The 23,592-nt window shown below is 47.7% G+C and overlaps 2 protein-coding genes across 2 annotated transcripts; both read right to left on the minus strand.

The window, feature by feature from the left end:
* On the minus strand, positions 11,900–16,627 carry LOC8067046 (dicarboxylate transporter 2.1, chloroplastic). Its single transcript, XM_002445944.2, has 4 exons — positions 15,516–16,627; positions 13,499–13,812; positions 12,667–13,115; positions 11,900–12,278 (listed from the first exon to the last, which is right to left on the minus strand). Exons 1-4 carry the CDS (start codon positions 16,221–16,223, stop codon positions 12,163–12,165), a joined length of 1,587 nt encoding a protein of 528 aa, XP_002445989.2. The 5' UTR covers positions 16,224–16,627; the 3' UTR covers positions 11,900–12,162.
* Positions 19,479–23,269, minus strand: LOC8055384 (dicarboxylate transporter 2.1, chloroplastic). The gene is made up of 4 exons (XM_002445945.2): positions 22,399–23,269; positions 21,233–21,546; positions 20,359–20,807; positions 19,479–19,887 (listed from the first exon to the last, which is right to left on the minus strand). Exons 1-4 carry the CDS (start codon positions 23,173–23,175, stop codon positions 19,772–19,774), a joined length of 1,656 nt encoding a protein of 551 aa, XP_002445990.1. The 5' UTR covers positions 23,176–23,269; the 3' UTR covers positions 19,479–19,771.

Raw genomic sequence — 23,592 nt, forward strand, 5'->3', positions numbered from 1 at the left:
GGCTGCCTGGTGGTGGTGTAAAAAATGACCATGGTTAAGGCGGGGTCAGATTCAGATGGGACCACGCGAAAGCCCAGCGCGAACGCGACAAGAAAGACAAGGGCCCAGAGCCACACAGCCACTGACCATGCTTGCCAATTTTGAACTGGCCTTGTTTACTTTTTTAAAAAAAATTAAAAATTTCTCAACACATGAATTCTTACGGCACTTATATTAAGTATTAAGTATATATATAATAATTAATTATATAATTTATTTTTTTAATCTAGTTAATCTATGATTAGACAATATTTTTCAAATACAAACGAAAATGCTGCAATATCCATTTTACAAAAACTTCTACAACTAAACAAGGCCTAAACAAGCCCCCCCCCCCTAAAAGAAAATTTTAGGTACCGTAACACTTTCGTTTGTATTTGATAATTATTATTCAACTATGGATTAACTATGCTCAAAAGATTCGTGAAAAAAATTACAGACAAACTGCGGTATTAGTTATTTTTTATCTATATTTAATGCTCCATATATGAACCGCAAAATTTGATGTGATTGAGAATCTTTAAAAAAAATTAGATTTTGAGTGCAACTAAACATATATAAGTTTGGATTAAAATTTAGTTCATTTATATAAATATATGTAATTAGTTTTGTAATTAGTCTATGTTTAATACTTTAAAGTGGTGTCTAAATATCCGATATGACATAGACCAAAGTTTATAAAGTGGAACCAAACACGAATCCGCGTAGAAGGTAGCACGCCCAACAATTTAATCTAAGTGATTTGACAGGCTTATATACTTTTTTATTTTCTTCTCCCTTCTCTAAATCTAAGTGATTTGAGGCTCCAACAATTTTGAGATTTGAGCTCAAACCATTGTGCTTAGAGGGAAGGCTGACCTGGCGATCATTGAGGATGGTTGGGGTAGAGGCCTCAACTCGGTATCCAAGTAAAGTCGAGTTAGTGTGATATCATGGTGGTAAGAGCAGGTGTTAGGGATGTAGTCAGAGAATGTAAAGTCCGAAAGGGTATTGTCAAAGTTTCAAAAAAAAAGAAAGGGTATTGTCAATGTAAGAGTTATGAGCAATTGGAACTAAATGTGAAACAAAGAAAAAGTAGAACCAAGGAAATAAGTATTTTTGTAAATATTGTATCATGGTTTGTAGCTTGGAAAATAATGGGATGTGAAGAAGGAAGAAACGTTACTAACCTTTTATTTTTCGAGACTCATATGCATTAGTTACATGAGAAATTGAGAATTAAAGAGTAGTTGGTTGCCCTCTTGGGTTTGGACAACGAGGCCTTGTTTAGTTTGCGAAAATTTTTAGTTTTAGCTACTGTAGTATTTTCGTTGTATTTGACAAATATTATTCACTCATGGACTAACTAGGCTTAAAAGATCCATCTCACAAATTACAGGCAAACTGTGCAATTAGTTTTTGTTTTTGTCTATATTTAATGTTTCATGCATACATTGAAAGATTTGATGTGATGAATAATCTTAATTTTTTTTAGTAGGAACTAAACATGATTATAATTGAGCTTCAAGGGAGGCAATCCGAATCAACAACGGTGGTGGGGTGTAGAGATGGTACATTGAGGTGTTGTGGACAAAATGTTCGAGGAGAAGGCTAGACATAGGGGGAACACTTGTGGTCCATAAAATTGAAAAGAAGTAAGGAAAGCACATAGAAATAGTAATAAGAAATAAGGTGGAGTACTGGAGTTTAGAAAATACCTATTTTCAGTCAAAATGGTAGGCTGCATCATCCTTATTTTAATGATTTTACTATTTCCAAAATGCTAGAGTCCAAATTTCTTTAGCTTAGACTGCTAGCGCCCGGACGTTCGGCGCCAGTACCGTATCCGGACGCCGAGCCTCCAACCCGCGCCATCCAGAGAAAATAAAAAAAGCGTCAACAACACATCCGTACGTCGAGCCCCCACCCGCAAAAAGAAAAAAAAGAAAAAAAAGGGAAACCGTCCGTCTGCAACCATCTCGCGCTCTGCTCTACTTGCCCCGCACGGAGGACTGCTCTTCGTCCGCTCCCCAGACAAGGAGCCCGTCCCCACCACCGCGAGCACCGAATCCACCTCGCCCCTCGGCTCACCGGTCCCTAGCACATCTGCCCATCATCAACTCGTCCCGACAGCCTACCCCATAGACTTAACGCTGCAACACAATGTGCGTGATAGTACAACAACATAGATATACTATTACAACAATAGGTTGAAGTAGATGAAACACCATAAAACATAGTATTACAACAAACACTGAACACCTACTACAACAACATGCAAACACTACTACAACATACAGATTGAAGCATTGGATGGAGCAGCTGAAACACCATGAAACCTAGTATTACAACAACAACGAACGACTGCTGCAACAACATGTAACAGCTAATGCAACAGCTAGATTAAAGCATTGGGTGGAGAAACCGAAACACCATGGATATAGTAGTGCAACAAACACCGAACAGCTGTTGCAACAACATGCAACAACTAATACAACAGTGAAGATTGAAACATTAGATGGAGCAACTGAAACACCATGGACATAGTACTACAACAACACCGAACAACTACTGCGACAACATGAAAGAAACTACTAGAACATGCAGATTGAAGCAAGTGAAACAACATCTTGAAACACAGTATTGCAACAAACGACTGAAACCTACTGCAACTTCTAGAGAGAACCATTGCAATGAAGACGAGACCTGAACCTGAGAGCTCGTCAAAATCCTACCCTACTGCAACATCACTTGAAAACGTACTGCAACAAGCAGAGAACACCATTACAACATGCGCGAACGCTGAAACCCAAAAGCTCATCGAAACCTTAACCACCACCACATCACGTAGATCCAGACCCAAAGGAGAAGTAGGAGGAGGAGGAGCAGAGTTGAAGAACGTAGAGGAGGAGGGAGGAGGGCTCAGATCTAGATCCACACAAGAAGAAGAGGAGGGCTTAGATCTAGATCCATAGGAGGAGGGAGGGGAAAGAGAGACCTCAGATCCAAATCGTCCCCACCTACCTCATTGGAGGTGCGCCGTCATCCATGGAGGTCGCCGAGCGAGGAAGAGAGTACGAAGATAGGGAGACGTGCGGCTTGCTGCAAGCCACCGTCGCCGCCCCCACTCTGGTGGCATGGAGACATGGAGGTTGTAGCGAGGTGAGGAAGGGAGGAAGGGAGAGAGAGGGATGGCTAGCCAGCGGCGCAGTAGAGTGTGGGCGTGTGTGGCAAGAGAAGTGGAGCGGCCAGAGAAGATGAAAAGTAGTGAATAAAACGTGTGGACAGCAGCGCGAGGGAGAGAAGAAGGCAACGAGTGAATCGGATAAAACGAGTGGACAGCAGCGTCCGTCCGTCCGGACGTCTTATACATATCATTACCGTATATTTTTCCCTAAACTCGATCAAAGTTAAACAAGTCTGGTTTATGAAAAAACTAAAACAATTTACTCTATCTATAACTACAATGTAAATTAGAGGTAGGTAAGTACATGGTACATGTAGCAGGGAAGTGTCCAAGTCTACTGTACCTGTAGTCGTTACTCGAAGCAAGCAGTTGGTGCTTGGTGATAGGCAGATGCATGTGGCAGACGTACTCGCAATGATGCCCATGAAGCGACGACTTTTTGGTTGTGCTTGTGCAGCACGGTGATGGTTGCGAAAGGCATTGACCGACTCCGGTTGCAACTCTCGCGACGAGCCATGCCCTCCCGATGGATGCCGAGCAGCCCTGCAACCGGCGCCGCCGTAGGTAGAGGTAGGAAAGGGGGCGACCTTTTTGGAAGGCTGTGGCCTGTGCCTGTGGGACTGGGACTGGGACTGGGACGGACAAAGCAAGACGCCAATCCAAAGCCGCTTTCCTTTCGCACCCTACCCCATCGACACGGCAACCTTTTCGGATTTTCCCCAGTAGCGGAGTGTCGTCGGGCCGGGGTAGCTTATGAACCAAACAGATATTATATGTCAATTAGTGTCTAATAATAAATTAATTATACTTAAAAAGATTTGTCTTGTAAATTATTCTTTAGCTGTGTTTTTAATAGTCTAGATTTAGTACTCCATGCATATGCTTAAACATTTGATGGCCTTGTTTACTAGCAAAAATATGAATAGTAACACTTTCGAAACTTCTCCCGTGGAAGCGGTCACAGGAGGAAGGGATGGGAGTGAGTGAGCGCCCGCCCCCGGGCGTCGCCGCGCCCGGCGACACGCCCCCACCGCCTCCACCGCTTTCCACCCCACCTGCAACTCCACCGCCGCCAAAGTCCCCGCCGCCCCCACCCCGGACGCGTCCCCTGAAGCCCGCCCTCCGCCGGAGCTGCTGGTCTCGAGCGCCCGCGACGCCGCCATCCAGTTCCCCCGCCGTCGTTGTGTGGTCATCCCGCCGTCGCCATCCAGGTTCGATCTTCAAAACCGCCTGCTCTCCGAACTCCATGATTGCATTGTCCCCGACCTTCTAGCTCCCTCGGCTGCCCCAGCTCCTGTCTGGGTGACCCCGCCTTCCCTGAACCCTCGTTTCAACTCGTTTTTTATCAAGAACGCTCTTTGCCACTGCCTCGCACCGCGTCCGAGTCGCCTTAGCGTCGTGCGTGTCCATGTCGCGGTGTTCGTGGTGACCGTGTCGAGTAAGAGCTTCGCGGATGCTCTGGTGATCTCCGGTGTGCTCCAGCTTGCCGACGTCCGGCTCGCTTTCCACCCCTCCCTTGAATCGGCCGTTCTCGCGGTGTCACGGCTACCTCCGTTCACCCTAAAGCCCTCGGCCAGTGCGAGCGTTCAAATTCCCAACGCTTCATTTACTGAGACTCGTACGTCTTCACCAACCGGTGTCCTTCCGGCAGACTCCCTCCCTGTCACGCCTTTAGAGGCAATCCAGCTGGGCTCTGTGCCCGTAGATCTTTTGCGTGTTGCGCCCATACCTTTCCCCTCGCTGCCAGGTACGGGGGGGCGTCGCAACGTCCTGTCGCGCCCGCGGCGACAGCTCTGCGCGACGTCAAGCAGCTCGGCGTCAATGCGCAGCGGCCCCGCACCTACCTGGAAGCCGCGCTCTCTCCTCCCGCGCCTAAAACTTCTACCGTCTCAACTTGCAGAACCCTAAACCCTGCCAAGGGCTGTTTCCGCTGCCTTGCAACTGACCACCAGGTTGCCGCCTGCCGCGACCCTGTCCGCTGCCGCCGTTGCTGGGCATCAGGCCACAGAAGCAGCAGCTGCAAGATGAAGCTCGGAGTGAACCTCCGTGCCGTGGCGCGCAGGTTGCGCACCCCGGCAGCCGCCCGTGCAGCCCGCGCGCGCTCCGCTCCCACCCCCACCCTCGCCGCCCTGCCACCGGTGGAACGTGCTGATGATCCTCCTAATGACTTCTCCTTCGGCTGCTCGGCTGCCTACCACCCCGACAACATGGTGCCTTCCTCGTCCTCGGCCCTTCAGCAGGACGAAGAAGCCCCCATGTGTGTGGACAAGTTCGTAGTCGGGTCCCCGCGCCTGGTGCCGCTGCGTATGCTGAACGGCATCCCCACGTCGCCACCTTCTGCCTTCGCGAGCACTGGGGATGATCCCAGGGCTGACGTCGCCGCCCAGGCGCCGATGGTCATCGATACGTCCTCTGCCGAGGAGTTTGCCAGTGGCGAGCTGGACTCCGGCTCCGACGGGTCTGGCTCGTCTTGGCAGGGGGGCACCCGAGCCATGCTGAGGCCTGGGTATCCCCTGGCCGTGCCGAGCTCAACGACCGCCTCCTCTACGCCTTCATCGAGCCCCCGGTGCCCATGCTCGACGTCAGCGCCTACCTTCGGAACGCTCTGCGCTCGGTGGCGCCGCTCCAGCCAATCGACCTGCTCCCGTCCTCCATGGGGGCGATGCTGTTGCGCTGTGAGTCCCTCGCCGCTCGAGACCGTCTTCACCTCCTCGGCCCGATCTCCTTCGGGGGGTCCGTTCTTTACCTGCTGAAGCCGGAGGAAACGTCGAACCGCTTCTTCCGTGTTCCAGTTTGGCTCGCCTTTGTCTTTGTCATCGGCTTCCCAACTGAGCATTGGTACGAGGACAAGATCAGGGATTGCTTCCGTGGCTTCGCCGAAGTAGTTGAAGTCGACCCCGAATGCCTCACTGGAGAAAACTATGGACCTCTTCGCCTTCTACTCGAGCTGAACGACCGCCTGGAGCTGCCCTTGGAGCTTTGGATCTCTAGCAGTTCCGGTGTCGGGAGGGCGGGTGCCGTGGCCAAGGTCGTCCCCATCCGTGTGTGGCCACGGGAATTCCAACTCGACAGCCGGGGCAACCTGGCTCCTTTCTTCGGTCCTCCGGCTCCACCTCCCGCAGGGCCCTCGATCGGCCCAATGGGGCCTACGAGCAGCCATCAATAGCTTCGTCAATAACCGCACTACTTCAACCTGGCGTTCCCGCCTCGCGACAACCCGACACTCCCCGGTAACCGGCAGCGCCCGTTCGACCCCCTGGGCCTCAGCTCTCGGGTGCTGCCTCGTGCGGTCAATCATCCCTCACGCCCTAAGCCGGGATTGGTGCTCGCACTAATCCTCGCCCAGGTGCTGAGCGTGCGCTCGGCCGCCCGCCATGCTGTGCCTACGTCCCCCGGCGGGGCGCGGGGGGGAGGGCCTGCCACTGGCAACAACAAACCCCTCATCACCTACCAACGCCGACGCCTGCGGATCAAGTCCACACGCCCGCCTGCAAAAGACGCTCTGATTCGTCGCACCAGCTCTCGCCTCGCGGCCAAGGCACCGGCCGTCTTCGTCGACATGACCTCGCAGGCTATGCATCGTAAAGTGCTGCTCAACTCTCTCTTCGGCTGCTCGCTCTCTCTAAAGAAGGTGGTCTCCAAGCGGAACATCCTCTCGCACAATGGGCTGCCGATCGGGGCCAAGGATCTGCGGATGCTTACGTCGGCTGCTGGGCTTGATGCCCCGAACCCGGTGCAGACTGCGTTTGTATGATCACTGCTGCACTGCACCCCTCTCACGGCGGTTTGCACCACAGCCCCAACGGCCGCTGGGACCTAGACTGCGGTGGTGCTTGTATCTCTTGTTTTTCTTGCTTTCTCCTTCCGGGTTTCGGCTGTTTTGTTGTTTCTGTTGCTAGCCCTGGGCCTTTCGGCTACTGGTGTTGTATCGGTTGTAAACCATGAGCTCCCTGTCGAACTCGAACTCGCTTAATCGCTGCTTTAACGTTGTGTCGTGGAATGTAAGAGGTTTAAGCGACTCGGACAAATGCAAGGTCGTGCGAAACGTGTTCTCTGATGCTAAACCATCCATCATTTGCATCCAAGAATCAAAACTTGCTCTTTTAAACAACTTCAAATCTAAAACCTTCCTCCCCCAACCTTTCTCCTCCTCCTATGTCTACTCCCCGGCCGATGGCTCAAGAGGTGGCCTCATCACCGCTTGGGACCCGACGCTGTTCTCCTTAATCTCCCAACACTCGAACCCCTACAGTCTAACCACAAAATTTGCTTGCAATGCCTCCGACCATGACCTGCAAATTACTAATGTCTACGGCCCGGCAGACCATAGCTTTTCCAACCTCTTCCTCGATTCTCTCTGTGTTGTCCACCAACATATTTCTGGGCCATGGATCCTAATTGGTGACTTCAACCTGGTACGTAGTGCCGGAGACAAAAGCAACGGTCAGTTCAACGCTGCACTGGCAAACGCTTTCAACAACACAATTCTGCAAATTCTGGTAACTGAAACCCCCCTTTCCGACAAGCGTTTCACCTGGTCGAATATGCAAGCTTTCCCAATCCTTGCTAGGCTGGATCATGCTTTCACCAATGTGGCACTAGATCAAGCATTCCCGCTGACCTCCCTTTCCTCCCTGCCTAGACCTACCTCCGATCACACCCCTATTCTTCTGTCTCTTTCTTCGACCATTCCCAAACCGAATTCCTTCAGACTAGACAACTACCTACTCAAAAACAACAGCTTCCTTGCCTCGATCGTTCATGGTTGGCAGCAGGCGCCTGCTTGCAGCGACGCTGCGGGGAAGCTGGTGGCGTGCATTAAGGCTGCAAGAGCCGCAACAAAGGTTTGGAAGCGGCGTTTCAGGGCGCCCCCACAAATCATCCACAACTGCCTTTTCATTATTAAGCTTTTTGACTACTTCGAAGACTTTCGCTCCCTTTCTACATCCGAGTTTCAGGTCAGAAACAAAGCTAAGGAGAAATTGCATGAGGAAATCAAGATCAAGGCCGCATACTGGAGGCAGCGAAGCAAAGAAAGAAGGATCAAAGAAATGGACTGCAACACCGCCTATCACCATGCTCAGGCAACTCATAGGATGAGGAAAAAATACATCAGGATGGTGAAAGTAGGCGACAGGGAGTTAGTTTCGCACTCAGGGAAAACAGAGGCACTGACCGCCTTTTTCAGCTCCATCATCGGCATCCCTGGGCAGTCGACAGCTTTTGACCTCGAGCAGTACTATGAAGACCCTCAAAGTCCTGCCAGCGACCTCACCAGGGCGTTTTCCGAATCAGAACTGAAGCAAGCAGTTTGGGACATGAACCCCATCAGCGCGCCGGGCCCGGATGGTTTCGGCCCATCTTTCTTCAAGATTGCTTGGCCTTCAGTGAAAGAGACTGTAATGCACTTTGCTAATGCTTTCCACGCGGAGACTGTCGAACTGGAGAGATTAAACAGGTCACACATGGTGTTGCTGCCCAAAAAGCCTGATGCTGTAGATGTGCAAGCTTTCAGGCCAATTTGTCTCCAAAACTGCGCACTTAAAATCATCACCAAAGCTCTGACTACACGTCTATAGTTGGAGATCCCAAAACTCATTGACCTTCACCAAACTGGGTTTGTCAAGGGCAGATCAATCTCTGAAACCTTTGTTTATGCTCTCGAGCTCGTTCAGACCTGCCACAAAAGAAAGTTGCCGGCTATTATTTTGAAGCTGGACTTTGCCAAGGCCTTCGATACGGTGAACTAGGATGGTCTTCGGAGAGTACTCCACGCAAGACGTTTCGAACCCAAATGGATCATATGGATGATGAGCCTTCTGTGCACCTCTAAGTCATTTGTTCTGGTAAATGGTACCCCCGGCCCATGGATAACTTGTAAGCGAGGTCTGAGACAAGGTGACCCGCTCTCCCCCTACCTGTTCATCCTCGTGGCGGAGACCCTTCAACGAATGATCAGAGCAGACACACAACTTAAGCACCCAACCAATGCTGACCTTCCCTGCGCTGTGCTACAATATGCCGATGACACTCTGGTGGTTTTCAAAGCTGAAGCTGAAGCGGCACTAAAGCTAAAGGAAATTCTAGATCAGTTCGCAGCAATGTCCGGGCTGCAAATCAACTTTGACAAAGTACTCTAGTGCCTATTCATGTTCCTGAACACATTGCCAACCTGTGTGTTCAAGCAATCGGGTGCAGCAAACAATCCTTTCCTCAGCAGTATCTGGGCCTACCTCTATCTGCAACCAAACTACCAGTTTCCACTTTCAACACCTACATCCAAAAGGCAGACAAATTTCTCAGCTCTTGGCAGGCCGACCTACTGAATCCCATGGGCAGAGGTATAATGGTGAATGCAGTTCTGGACTCAATTCTGGTTTATCTGATGGGCTCGCTTCAAATTCCGCAGACCACGATTCAGGCCATGGATGCCAAGAGAAGGGCGTTCTTCTGGTCTGCAGACAAAAATGGGCATTGCTCGCCTGGAGCCTGCCTAATCGCCTGGGACAATATTTCATGTCCTCGGGAGTATGGAGGCCTCGGTGTACGAGATCTGGGGATTCAGAACATTTGCCTCCTGCTAAAACTTATCCACCGGCTTCACTGCCCACAATCTTCAGCGTGGGCGCAGTGGGTTCAGGGGCGTGCCTCGATTTGCTCACTTCAAGGTGATCTACATGGGGATCATTGGCAAACTCTAAGATCCATCCTACCGCTCTATCAAGCAATCACGACTGTCTCAGTCGGGGATGGCAGGACCTGCTCGTTTTGGCATGATGTCTGGGTAGATGATGAACCTTTGGCCGATCGTTTCCCCGTGCTGTTTTCACACTGCACGGACAAGTCCTCCACTCTGAGCTCAGTTAAAGCCTCTGGCATCCACTCCTCATTGGTGCCTAGGCTCTCCACAATAGCAGCTCAGGAACGGAACCTGGTTCAGGGCTTAGTGGACTCTACTCTTTTAAACAGTGATCCAGACAAGCGGAGCTTGGCTTTCTTCCGAGTGGATGGCACCCTTGACACTGGGCAGCTTTACAGGTTCATCAAGGCCAAAGGCCAAGGAGAAGACCCAAAAGCAAATTTCATTTGGAAGTCCTTCGCTCCGCCAAGGGTTCAGCTCTTTATGTGGCTACTAACTCAGAGAAGAATCAAGTGCAGATTGGTGCTACTAAAGAAACACATTGTAGATTCCGCAACTTGCGAAATCTGTAACAATGGCGACGAGTCTCCTGAGCACATCATCCATGGCTGCACCACCGGCAGGGAGACATGGCAGTGTCTAGGCCTTCAGTCCATAATCTCCATGGACATGTCTCAACTGCACACTGCCTCCAACTCAGCTGCTGCCCCTGTCCAGGAGTTCTCCTCCTTCATTGCGCTCATCTGCTGGCACATCTGGAAAGCTAGAAACGCAAAGATCTTCAACAACGAAACTCATTCAGTTGACAGAATCCTCTTTGACTGCAAGTCGGCAGCCGAACTTTGGCAACTACGACTACCAAGGCGGAAAAGGCCAATAGTCACCCATTGGTGTTCACTCCTTGAAATGGCTAGAAACTCTCTACTCTAGTACACTCTGTCAAATGCTCTCAAACCCTGTGATCGCAACTTTTAGTTGCAGCTCTGTAATATGCTACCTATATTTCGTGCCGTTTTTGGGGCAAAATGAATAAAGTTTTTCAGGTGGGGAACGTCTCCCCCCGTTGACCCTCAAAAAAAATAGTAACACTTTCGTTTGTATTTGACAAATAATGTCCAATTATAGGCTAACTATGCTCAAAAGATTCGTCTCGCAAATTACATGCAGCTGTGTAATTAGTTATCTTTTTTTACCTATATTTAATGCTTCATGCATGTGCCATAAGATTTGATGTGATGGAAAATCTGAAACATTTTGCAAAATATGTGGAAAAGTAAACAAGTCACTAGGCTTTGATCCTATTTTCTTTACTAAAAAGGAATAAAAATAGAGGTGGGAGAAGAGTTTTTTTCTCACAATCCCTTTGCAGGGGGACGGCACGGGCTCGTCTGAGGTTCGGACAAGCTTATCAGCCAAATCAATAGCTATTCACTTTCTCTCACAATAAATTATCAAATATTATTTTCATCATAGCTTTTTATCCAAACAGATAGTCTGGTTGATGAATCCAAACGGATCATCTCGTGAGACGGGCTGAGGCAGTCAAGACCAAACTTAGAAAAAATATGACTTTTTTTAACTGAAAAATAATGCAGACCATCCTATACTGTATATAGGAAAAAAATATAGGAACACATTTAGAACTATGTAAATGGTCAAATTTATTTGCTTTCGAGGAGTCTGCCAATGCCACTCAGGATCAACAGATCAATGAAAGTGACCAAATCACAGGTCACAGACAACAAAACAAAACTCAAAAGTATTAAATATAAAGTATTTACGAAACTAACAATATAACTAGAGAATAATTTGCAAGACGTATCTTTTGAAACTAATTAGTCTATAATTAGACACTAATTGCCAAATAAAATAAAAATGCTACCATACCCATTAAACTTAACACCCCTAACCAAAAGAGTAGCTAGTCTCGCACTCGGCACACTTCGTCTCATGTAGGCAAATAACATGCTTTGGGAAGCAGGCTGTCGATCGCGGCCTCAAAACACAAGATTTTACGCATCAATCAATACTCATTCATGCACTAATCTTCATCATGGATTTAATATAAGACAAGATGTGGGTCATCAAATCAAAATTCAAAAGTCACTCGTGCTTTTATTTCCCTTGTGGGTAAGACATATGATAGTACATCAATCAAATCAAAGGATATATAAGACGGTCTTTACAGCCTACCAAAACCCATCCGCTTTCTAGGTTATGCTCAAAAACTTCTAAGACTCATCTGTTATTATGCATTCATAGGCACCTCAGAAAACAAAGTATATGATACGCTACTTATACTGCTCCAAGACTCATCTCAATAAAGACCCAACAATTTCCACCATAATGCACCAGCAGCTCCCCAAATTACAGCATTGATGACGGCTGTTATAAAACCCAGCTTGAATACATCTCCAAGGCCAACGTACCCCGCTGCACAAGGAAAACATCAGGTTGCTCAACAGAGAACAAATACTCTATTAAACCTTTATTTATCAAAGCCCTTATAATAACCCATAACTAATAAAACAGGCAAATAATTTTGTTCATGTGTACGCGCAGCAGCTTGTGCTTTCGTTTCACTATATAAGGCTCCATTTGAATTATCATTTCATTGTGTGCACAAATATGAAGATAGTTTTCATGATCAAATACACTGTCATACCTAGCGAAATAGAAATTGATGCTAACTGCTCTATAAATTGGCATTGAAAACCAAACTCGAAACAAGTATGGAATGTACCAATCCAATGCGGTGGAATGCAAGCAAACTTGCAAAATACGGTGCTATTTAACAAAAGAGGTGGAAAAGCACAATTACCTCCAAAGTATACTGCAGATTGCCCGCTACTATAATGTGTCAGTGATCCAAAGAGGTTTGCATTATATGCCAAAGCAAGTGTTGACATTACAGCTGGCACATCAGCTGCTAAATGCATGGCAAGAAATGCCGAGTATAAAGCTCCAACATGTGCAGTTTGGCTTGCAAATATATAGTGAATAAAGAAGAATGAGGCCTGAAGAACACCAAATGCTGCAGGCCAGCTCAATGAGAAAGATCGAAGAATCTTGGCAACACTACTCGATATCCAGGACACAATACCGAGCTTAGTAAGCTGACCAGCCAAACCAACTAAAATAGCAAACCAAGCTAGGGTGTCCCATGCAGACTTCTCATTCAAACAATCCTCCCAGTTCAGCACTCCAAGCAGAAGAAGTATTGAGAGTCCAATCATTGAAGCAACAACGCTGGATACGCCAATAGTTTGCCTGCAATATTAGAAACAGGATACACCTTTTTTGTTAACCATAATACTCTTGGCCATAAAGAAAAATATATATGTTAGCTGTCTCCACAATCATGAGTGGAACCACAGACTAGTAAAGGAACTTTTCAAGGGAAAACACACAGAACAATGCTGCTTGCACCAATAGAGTGCTGCTCAATGCTCTGTGATGTGAACATTATCACAATGACTACTACAGCAGGCACCCGTCAAGAAAGATACTTGTGCTCTTGTGCTGTGTGTATATATACTTACTTGCGTGATCCAAGAACAGTGTAAACGGTGAAACTAAAAACAAAAGTTCAGTTACTGAAAGTTTAGCTTCAGATTGCAAGTCAAAATCCTCTTTAAAAAGAAAAAACTTACCCAAAAATCCATAATGAGACTGCAAGAAGCATCGTTGCAATCATAGCCCATTCATTTTTTGTTACTGGACCCATGTTCTTTAGCTTCTCGGCAGCTAACGCTGGGGCTTCAGGAGTGTCCTTTATTTCAGGGGGGAATATTTTGTAAATCAAATAAGGAGTCACTAAAATCCCAAGAAGTGCTGGCACGCTAGCAACCTTGAACCAAGTAAACCAATAGTTTCCGATATTAACACCAATCTCCTCTGCTAACTTCAGACACAACAGGTTCTGTGCAGCCGCTGTCAAGAAGAGAGCACTGGAGTTGGCAGCTGCCTGTCAATCAAGCATCAGAAACAAGCATAGTAAATCAATTTATCAAATTTTAAATTGCACTAAGGATTAAGTATAGTGCCCATGTTAACGCCACGGCGCCATTTCAGGGATGTATATGAAAACAATCAAATGAGGCAGTCTGTTCGGCCGGGTTCAGTCATCTGCGGGCGTTTTTGGCCTTCGCCGTTTAGCCTTGCCCTGTCGCTTTACCTGGGTTTTCGTTTACTTTTCTTTGCTGCCGTAGTCCGTTTGGTTGCTTGGCTTGGGTAACTGTGGTTACCATCCAAGCAACACAGTTTGTAACAAAAACCTTCTTCTACTTAATGAAAAACGTGCTAAGCACGATCTCGAAAAAAACAATCAAATGAGGAAAAATATGTTACAAACAATATTTATAAATTCCGATTGATTCCACCACTCTAGGGGTACAAACTCCCAACGCACAGTTACCATAGCAGCCGTGTCTCTCACTCTCTCTCTCTCTCTCTGAATTTGTTAGTGTGGGCAACATAAACTTCGGATTTGTATCGATTTGGATTAAGCAATGAAACAATAATTATCCTTCCTATCTCTTCCATATATAGGGCGCTGAGGGGAAAAACTTTGCCTCATTAGCGATCATAACTATGGGCTGCGTAGTCGGGGTTCTGCTGTGGGCAGAACACGTCTACAACACCACCTTCCAGTCTTCAGTCCGGGAGACACCGTTCAAGATCCTCCCCGTAGATCCCACCAACCATCCGCTCCTATGAGCCAGGCGAGACATGGGTCGCTGTGGTGACGAAATCCATGGCCAAACTTCATGAGCTTCTCCCCTATGTCCACCACCAGCAAGCTCAGGTCATCTACAAGCACTGCGTAGTCAGGGTCCCCTGCTACCATCACAAAACACGGACCCATTCTTAACAGTTTGTAAAATTGCTCAGTGTTTTTCAGTATTTCAGAGCAACCAAGGAGGCACTCCCCCTGTAGAGGCCTCTGGCCCCTCCAGTTTCATAAAAAAAAAACGAGGCACTCACAGAGACTCCCAAGGGAGATCAACTGCAACATTTGTTCTATAAACACAATCTTATACAGAGACATCAATAAGGTAAGGACATAGAGTAGCAACTGAAATATATAAACAATGAGACTCTGATGTTACTAATGCATTACATCTCATAACTAAAGCAAAACTGTTGGCGACTAATTCGATGAAAAAACACTCGAGCAACACTAGAAAAAAGACATTTAACCAGTGCTAGATCTACACAGTGGGCTGTGCAGTAGCAGACTAAGAAGGCTAGATACACAAGAATCTACCAAATTCTTTAGCAAGAAAATGAGTATACATATCTATATCTGTGTATCACTGTGTCCAGAAAACAGCTACCTGAACACTAGACTAGCAAAATGATTTGCATATAATACACTACAATTGCCATGAGGTTTCCACTACTGCTTTCTTTGCATTGAGTCAAGTGGTGACCAACAAGGCAACAACCATAACAAATGTTTTTAAGGATCAATCTATTCAGTTCTGTGTTATGCAATCAAATGACTCAGAGTACTGCAATCAAGAATGAACAGAGTTTTTCAATGCAGTGGTGATTAGCATCAATTTGGATTCCTATAAGACATTGAACAATCTTAAGGCACAGTTTCCATTACTAGGCCCGATCAAGCATTATTTCAAGCGCGTCGTCGTTTCGTTTAATTATTACCTGTAGCTGCGACTGCACAAGATAAGAGCCGAGTTTCTTTGCCGAGGGGTCGTTGGGCTTGCTTCCCGACGAGAGCGAGAGCGACTTGATGATGGGAAGGAAAACCCCTCCTGCCCTGGCCGTGGTGCTGGGCATGGCAGGCGAGATGACAGCCTCGCTGATGACAAGGCCATAGGATAGGCCCAAAGTGCTGCGCCCCAGCCATTTGACGAAGTAGGTGGCGACGCGGTCGCCGAGGCCGGTCTTGACGAAGCCGCGCGCGAAGAAGAAGGAGATGACGATAAGCCAGATGACCTCGTTAGTGAAGGCCCCGAACGCGGCGGCGAAGGAGAGCGTGCGCGTGGCGACGGTGACGGTGAGGCCGAGGAACGCCCACGCACCGACGGGGAGCGGGGCGAGGACGAGCCCCGCGATGGTGGAGAGGAAGATGGAGAGGAGCTGCCAAGCCTGCGAGGTTACCTGGGCCGGCCGCGGCACGAGGAAGCGGACGGCGAGGCCGAGGGCAAGCGAGATAAAGAGGGGCAGCGGCTTAGCACCACCCGATGCCGCCGGTGCCGGCGCCGGCGCCGGCTTAGGGCTCGGGGTTGCCGAGGAAGCGGGGCAGCCAGGAGGATCTGCTTCCACGACCACGACCGTCTCAGCGGTCGTCGTCGTCGTCGTCCCTATCTCTATGTCTCCTGTCGCGACGGTGGGATGACTACTCTTCATTCAGAAGTGGACGAGGAGGAGGGACACGGATCCGGTATCCTAGGCATGGACATGGAGGACCAACCGGCCCCGCGCGCCACCATGCTTGCTGCTCTCAGCTGCCTCGATCGATCGGTGAGGGCGTTGCGGAGCTGACGTTGAAGCGGTCAACCAGCGGGATGCAAATGCATGTTGTTGGCTGCTGCCCGCTGGCCGGTTGTGACTTGTGAGTCCATGCCCACACCACAGGCCACAGCCACAGGTTCAGCGACGCGACCGAGACACCGAGTAGGCCTCAGCAGGACTTGCCGATGATCTTCTTAGCGACGGCCTCGATCGAGACGTGGATCGGCACGCCCTCGAGGCAGAGACGCACATGGAAGTCCATCGGCATCGGGGCATGCTCGCCGGGGGTGGCAAGGCGCCGCCATGGACGCAGCCAGCCGGAGGCTGCGGGGGCGTGGATTCTCTCCGATGTTTTAAATAGCGGGCTAAGACGTTTAGCGGTTCATGTCTAAAACAGCTAATAGCAGAGCTAAATCGGGCTATAGCGGAATATAGCGGCTAAATTGTACATAAACACAAATAGCAGCATTCTGCCTCAAAAGGCTATAGCGGGCTATAGCGGTAGCTATAGCGGAATATTTAAAACTATGATTCTCTCCCGTGCGACAGCTTGGTCGTTGTAGTGGTGATGGGCAAAGCATGCCACTAGTAATAAGGTCATGTTTGGTTGCAGACTTGCAGTTGTTAATAAACTTTAGTTCTCATCGCATCGAATGTTTGACACATGTATAAAGTACTAAACATAGACTATTTACGAAACTAAAAACACAACTAGAGAGTAATTTGCGAGATCAATTTTTTAATGCATGACTGCAGGTCGGGTCCGCCTGCAACACAACTAGAGCTTGTCCGGGTCGGGTCCGCCTGCACACTCCACGTACATAAAGTGCGTGTGTTTTTTTAAAAAAAATATAATAAGCTAGAAACTATGGCGCTGGTTGTTTACTCCATGCACAGAACTCCTCTTAGCCAAAAAAGATTAGGCCACTCAATCCTTCAGAGATACTCATAAAAATAAAATTTGCATACGAGAGGTGAGTGTATGCACCATACTATATTCTTTTAAAAAAGTGTCAGCCTTTAGCAACTAAGAAATTTGACAAACATTAGCTGTCAGTCGTACCGTAGCCACCTCTTGGTTCTCCACCTGTCACCACCTCTAAGATAGGACTATACAAAACACACCACTACTATATTAGGTGTGTTTGGTTTTCTAGGGCTAGTCTAAGCCTGGCTTAAATTCTAAGCCAAACCAGCAAAAGCCTAGGTTGAGCAATGCAATTGGCTATTGTTGGTTCTCTGGGTAAGACTGGCTTATAACTAGGCTCTTCACTCGCATCTTCTTGTGCTCCATCACATCCGTCCTTTTCCCTCCGTCGCGTGCTCCTCGGCTCCTCGCCGAGACCAATAATGGTGGAGGTGCTCCCATCTGCCACCTCTGTACACGTGCCAGCTCCCTCCCATCCCTCTGCCTTTAAGTGCGATGGCTCCATGCGACATACCCGCGGCCGTGCGTCCCCACGCTCGACAGCCATGGCGCTTCGACAGCCCATGCCTGCCTGCTGGTAGCCACGATGCCCCGCAACCTATTATGCTCGGCAGCCACGGCGTGACCCCTTTGCGCGTGCCTCGTGCTCCTCTCCGGCAACGGCAAGCGCTCCGCCGCCTCTGTCCCTCTCCACGCGGCCGTGTCACCCCCATGCATGCTGGCCTCGTCGACATCAGTGGCATGCATGGTATACGCGGCACTGTAACGTGTCCCCGCCGTTGTGATTGGCAGACAACATGGAGCCAGCCAGATCTGGTGGCTAGCGGTACATCTCCAGCACGGTGGCCGGTGACGAATCTTCGTCTCCAGTAGGCGGATCCCGAGCAAGCATGGTGGCCTAGGATAGGGAGGACACGATGGCCCCTTCTCTCCCATTTCGATGGCCGCGGGTGGTGAACGACTGAACGGTGGTGGAGGAGCACTGACAAGTGGGCCCATACACTTGTACAAGCCTAGCTGGCTTAGCTAAAACAATACAGCTTTGACTCCCCTTTTTGGCTTCCACGAGCCTTAGGCCTTGTTTAGTTCCTAAAAAATTTTGCAAAATTTTTCAGATTCCCCGTCACATCGAATCCTTAAACACATGCATGAAGTATTAAATATAGACAAAAATAAAAACTAATTGTACAGTTTGGTCGAAATTGACGAGACGAATCTTTTAAGACTAGTTAGTCCATAATTGGACAATATTTGTCAAATACAAACGAAAGAGTTATAGTGTCGATTTTGCAAAATATTTTGGAACTAAACAAGGCCTAAGCTTAGGGTCTACCCAGGCAACCAAAAAGACTGAAAGCTACATTAGAGCATGCCCAACGCAAGCATACATCCATAGTGGTCTTAGATAAAAAGTTTAGTTACATGTAGATTCAGAGCTCCAAGGCTACCATACTCACAATGGAAACTACAGCTAGCTTTTTTGCTTCTCTGTATTCATCGTACTCTATTTTTCTTTCTCCTACTCTCACATATCGCTTTATACCAGCATCTTTAGTATGAAGCACTAGTAGCCTGCAGAAGCTCATCTGACAATCTGCAAGCCACTACTTTACCTCCAACTTGGCATCCGAACCTGGCTGGTTAAGGCTACAAGCCACATCACCGCGTTGGGGCTGGCCTTATAGAAGCCTGCCAGGCCACCATACACATTACCATGGGTCGAGGCAGCCGAAGCATGCCTTTTTAACCCAAACCAACTCTGAATTTCGCTATTGAGGTGCTGCTGAGGAGTTAATTTCTTATTCACCGCAACCTTGCCCTTTTAATCCTCCGTTGTCAAATCGTCAAGCATTAGCACATGCTCTTTCATCAATCTTTGCCCTTTTAGCCACAGTTCTGTACAGTTTTTGTACAGCCGTTCAGGGTGGCGGGCGAGTGTGGTCATCAACAGGCAACACTGCGCCTCTGCTCATGTATACAGGGCAGGCAAATAGCAGGCTTGGGGAAGCAGGCTATGGCGGCCTCAAAACACAAGATTTGACGCATAGTGCTGTTGGCTTGGCTGATAAGTCATGGCTGAAAGTATTCACTGATTTTATTGTGAGAGAAAAATACAAAGCGGCAGATAAGCTCAAGTGAATAGGCTATAGATATTCATTCATTCATGCATCTTCATGGATTTGATATTTGCCTTGTCGCCGCCGCCGCCTCAAAACACAAGATTTGGGTCATCAAAATTCAAAAGTCACTCATGCATTTATTTCCCTTGTGGGGAGGAGATATGGTGGTACATGAATCAAATCAAGGGGTATATAAGATGATCTTTACAACCTACGAAACTCATCTGCTTCCTAGGTTGATCATGCTCAAAAACTTTCTAAAGATGAGCGTTCCTCTGTTATTATGCACTCATAGGCACCTCAGAAGGAAAACGAACACCGACCTCCGATGGTGGATCATGAGGTACTTGTTTAATATATGGTACCATTTTCATGTACTTCTACTGCCCCAAGACTCAATAAAGACCCAAAAATTTCCACCAGAATGCACCAGCAACTCCCCAGACTACGGCATTGAGTGCGGCTGTTATAAAACCCAGCTTGAATACATCTGGAAGGTCAACATACCCCGCTGCACAAGGAAAACATCAGGTTACTCAGCAGACAACAAATATTAAAGCCCTTATAATATAAGGATGACCTAACTAATAAAACAAGCAAAGAATTTTCTTCATATGTCTATGCGCAGCAGCTTGTGCTTTCATTTCATTATAAGGCTCCATTTGAATTATCATTTTGTTGTGTGCACAAATATGAAAGTAGTTTTCAAGATCAAATACACTGTCATACCCCGAGATAGAAACTGATGCTAGAGAAGGATTTAGTAAATTGAATCGACGACAAGAACAAAAATGGTGCATCAAAATGTGTTCTACACATTGCAATACCAGTTGAAGCTAACCAGTTAATTAACTACTCTATAAATCAGTATTGAAAACCAGGCTCCAAACAAGTATGAAATGCTACCGATCCAACACGGTGGATTGCAAGCAAACTTGAAAAATATGTATATTCAACAGAAGGGGTGGAAAAGCACAATTACCTCCAAAGTATACTGCAGATTGCCCGCTGCTATAGTGTGTTAGTGCTCCAAAGAGGTTTGCATTGTATGCCAAAGCAAGTGCCGACATTACAGCTGGCACACCAGCTGCTAAATGCATGGCAAGAAATGCCGAGTATAAAGCTCCAACATGTGCTGTTTGGCTTGCAAATATATAGTGAATTAAGAAGTATGAGGCCTGAAGAACACCAAATGCTGCAGGCCAGCTCAATGAGAAAGATTGAAGAACCTTGGCAACACAATTTGACATCCAGGACACAATCCCGAGGTTAGTAAGCTGCCCAGCCAAACCAACTAAAATAGCAAACCAAGCAAGGGTGTCCCATGCAGACTTCTCATTCAAACAATCCTCCCAGTTCAGCACTCCAAGCAGAAGAAGTATTGAGAGTCCAATCATTGCAGCAACAACGCTGGATACGCCAATAGCTTCCCTACAATATTAGAAACAGGATAAGCCATTTTTGTTCCTCATCAATAAAAAAAGGAAAACTGAATAACCATATTGACTCTTGGCCAAAAAGAAAAAAGAATATTTTAGCTGTCTCCACAATCATGAGTGGAACCACACACTAATAAAGGAACTTTTCAGGGGAAAACACACAGAACAATGCTGCTTACACCAATCGGGTGCTGCTCAGTGTTCTGTGATGTGAACATTATCACAATGGCTACTACAGCAGGCACCAGTCAAGCAAGATACTTGTGCTCTTGTGCTGTGTGTATATGTACTTACTTGCATGAATCCAAGAACAGTGTAAACGGTGAAACTAAAAACAAAAGTTCAGTTACTGAAAGTTTAGCTTCAGATTGCAAGTCAATTCATGGGGAAAATCCTCTTTAAAAAGAAAAACCTTACCCAAAAATCCATAGTGAGACTGCAAGAAGCATCGTTGCAATCATGACCCATTCATTTTTTGTTACCGGACCCATTAACTTTAGCTTCTCGGCAGCTAATGCTGGGGCTTCAGGAGTGTCCTTTATTTCTGGGGGGAATATTTTGTAAATCAAATAAGGAGTCACTAAAAGCCCAAGAAGTGCTGGCACGCTAGCAACCTTGAACCAAGTAATCCATGGGTTTCCGATATTAACACCAATCTCCTCTGCTAACTTCAGACACAACAGGTTCTGTGCAGCCGCTGTCAAGAAGAGAGCACTGGAGTTGGCAGCTGCCTGCCAATCAAGCATCAGAAAGCAGCAAGTAAATCCATTGATCAATTTTTAAAATGCACTAATGATTAAGAAGCGAAAACATAACTAGTACAACTACAGAGGACACAGGTACACATAACACATGCAAGAAACAACATGCTCCCTCCATACTCAAAAATAAAGTCGTTTTGGACAAGGTTTGGGTCAAACATTGAGAATATAAACCATGAATAACTTTTAAATCGTTGAGTTTGGAAATGTGAAAACTATATGAATAGATTTGCCTTAAAAATTATTTAAATAAAACTATACATATATCATTTTTCGATAAATATTTTATAAAACAAGAAGTCAAATTTATGCTTTGGAGACCGTGTCGTTGTCCAAAACGACTTTATTTTTGAGTATGGAGGGAGTATAAGAACACTTGCAGGTTGAGGCTTTTCCAATTCAAATGTCAGATTTCAATTTGTTCAAACAAAAATATCTTTACCCACAATTAGTTTGTGTGAAAAAAATGGATATCTCACTGCTGCATTGATTACTTATGGTTGTATCTTAGCACATCAAAATTATCCTTACAAGTGCACCCTTCGCGTCAAATCATAATGCTTACTTAGTACTAAGGACCTTACGGATCAAGAAAATTACCATTGCTCCCTTGTATAAACACATTGGGAGTAGTCTTGAATGCAGAGTGCGGTAGACAAAGAAGTGACAGATTATAGTAAAAAAGGGAAAATAAAAACAATTCACATTCATGAATATCTGATACAACAGCGGCATTCATCAGACTATTAACATCTTCTTAATATAAAACCTGCATGCATCTGCATCATCAAGCATTCAAGCGCATCGTCGTTTAATTATTACCTGTAGCTGCGACTGCACAAGATAAGAGCCAAGTTTCTTCGCCGATGGGTCGTTGGGCTTGCTTCCCGACGAGAGCGACAGCGACTTGACGATGGGAAGGAAAACCCCTCCTGCCCTGGCCGTAGTGCTAGGCATGGCAGGCGAGATGAAAGCCTCGCTGATGGCAAGCCCATAGGATAGGCCCAAAGTGCTGCGCCCCAGCCATTTGACGAAGTAGGTGGCGACGCGGTCGCCGAGGCCGGTCTTGACGAAGCCGCGCGCGAAGAAGAAGGAGATGACGATGAGCCAGATGACCTCGTTAGTGAACGCCCCGAACGCGGCGGTGAAGGGGAGCGTGCGCGTGGCGACGGTGGCGGTGAGGCCGAGGAACGCCCACGCACCGACGGGGAGCGGGCCGAGGACGAGCCCCGCGATGGTGGAGAGGAAGATGGAGAGGAGCTGCCATGCTTCCGGAGTTACCTCGGCCGGCCGCGGCACGAGGAAGCGGACGGCGAGGCCGGCGGCAAGCGAGATGAGGAGGGGCAGCGGCTTAGCACCGCCCGATGCCTCCGTCGGCGGTGGCGGCGGCTTGGTTTCCGCTTGAGAGGCCGATGCGGATGCGAAGAGCGGGGGCAGGTGGCGGCGAGGGATAGGTGAGAGGTGGGAGGAGATGCGGGGTGAGAGGGAGAGGGGATTGGGGTAGGGATGGAGTTGCAGTTGGCGGCGGCGAAGGTGGCTATGGGGGGTCGGGAGAGGAAGAGCCGGGCAGTGGGTGACGGCGAGCCGGAGGCTCGCCATTGGCGGCGGCGGCGAGCGGGATGGGCAGTGGTGGCTGCAGTCGTCGGAGAGCAACAGCGAGATTTGTTTTTGTTTGCTTTGTTTTCATAAAACGGGGAGACTGGAGAGGCGTGATCTGTCAGAGTGCTCCTGACAGCTGGGGACAGTGCCCAAGTGTACTAGTGGGACCACAATGTCAGTTTCTCTACTGTACATTGTGAATTCCGTAACCTTTCTGTTTGACAGATCATCACAGGTTTTGTTTCAGGAATCGGCCTGAGCCCCACGGGCAGTGAGAGGGTAGATTGGGATCGTCAGGTGTGGCTGTGTGGTTCAGATGTTGATTTTGGGCGGAATCTACGGTAATGGGTAGGACGTGGACGTGCATCACTGGCCACGTCGTATATCTCGCGGCCACCGTCTCTGAGCATCTCTTTT

The sequence above is a fragment of the Sorghum bicolor genome, chromosome 7 (assembly GCF_000003195.3).
Source record: "Sorghum bicolor cultivar BTx623 chromosome 7, Sorghum_bicolor_NCBIv3, whole genome shotgun sequence".
Lineage (NCBI taxonomy): Eukaryota > Viridiplantae > Streptophyta > Magnoliopsida > Poales > Poaceae > Sorghum > Sorghum bicolor.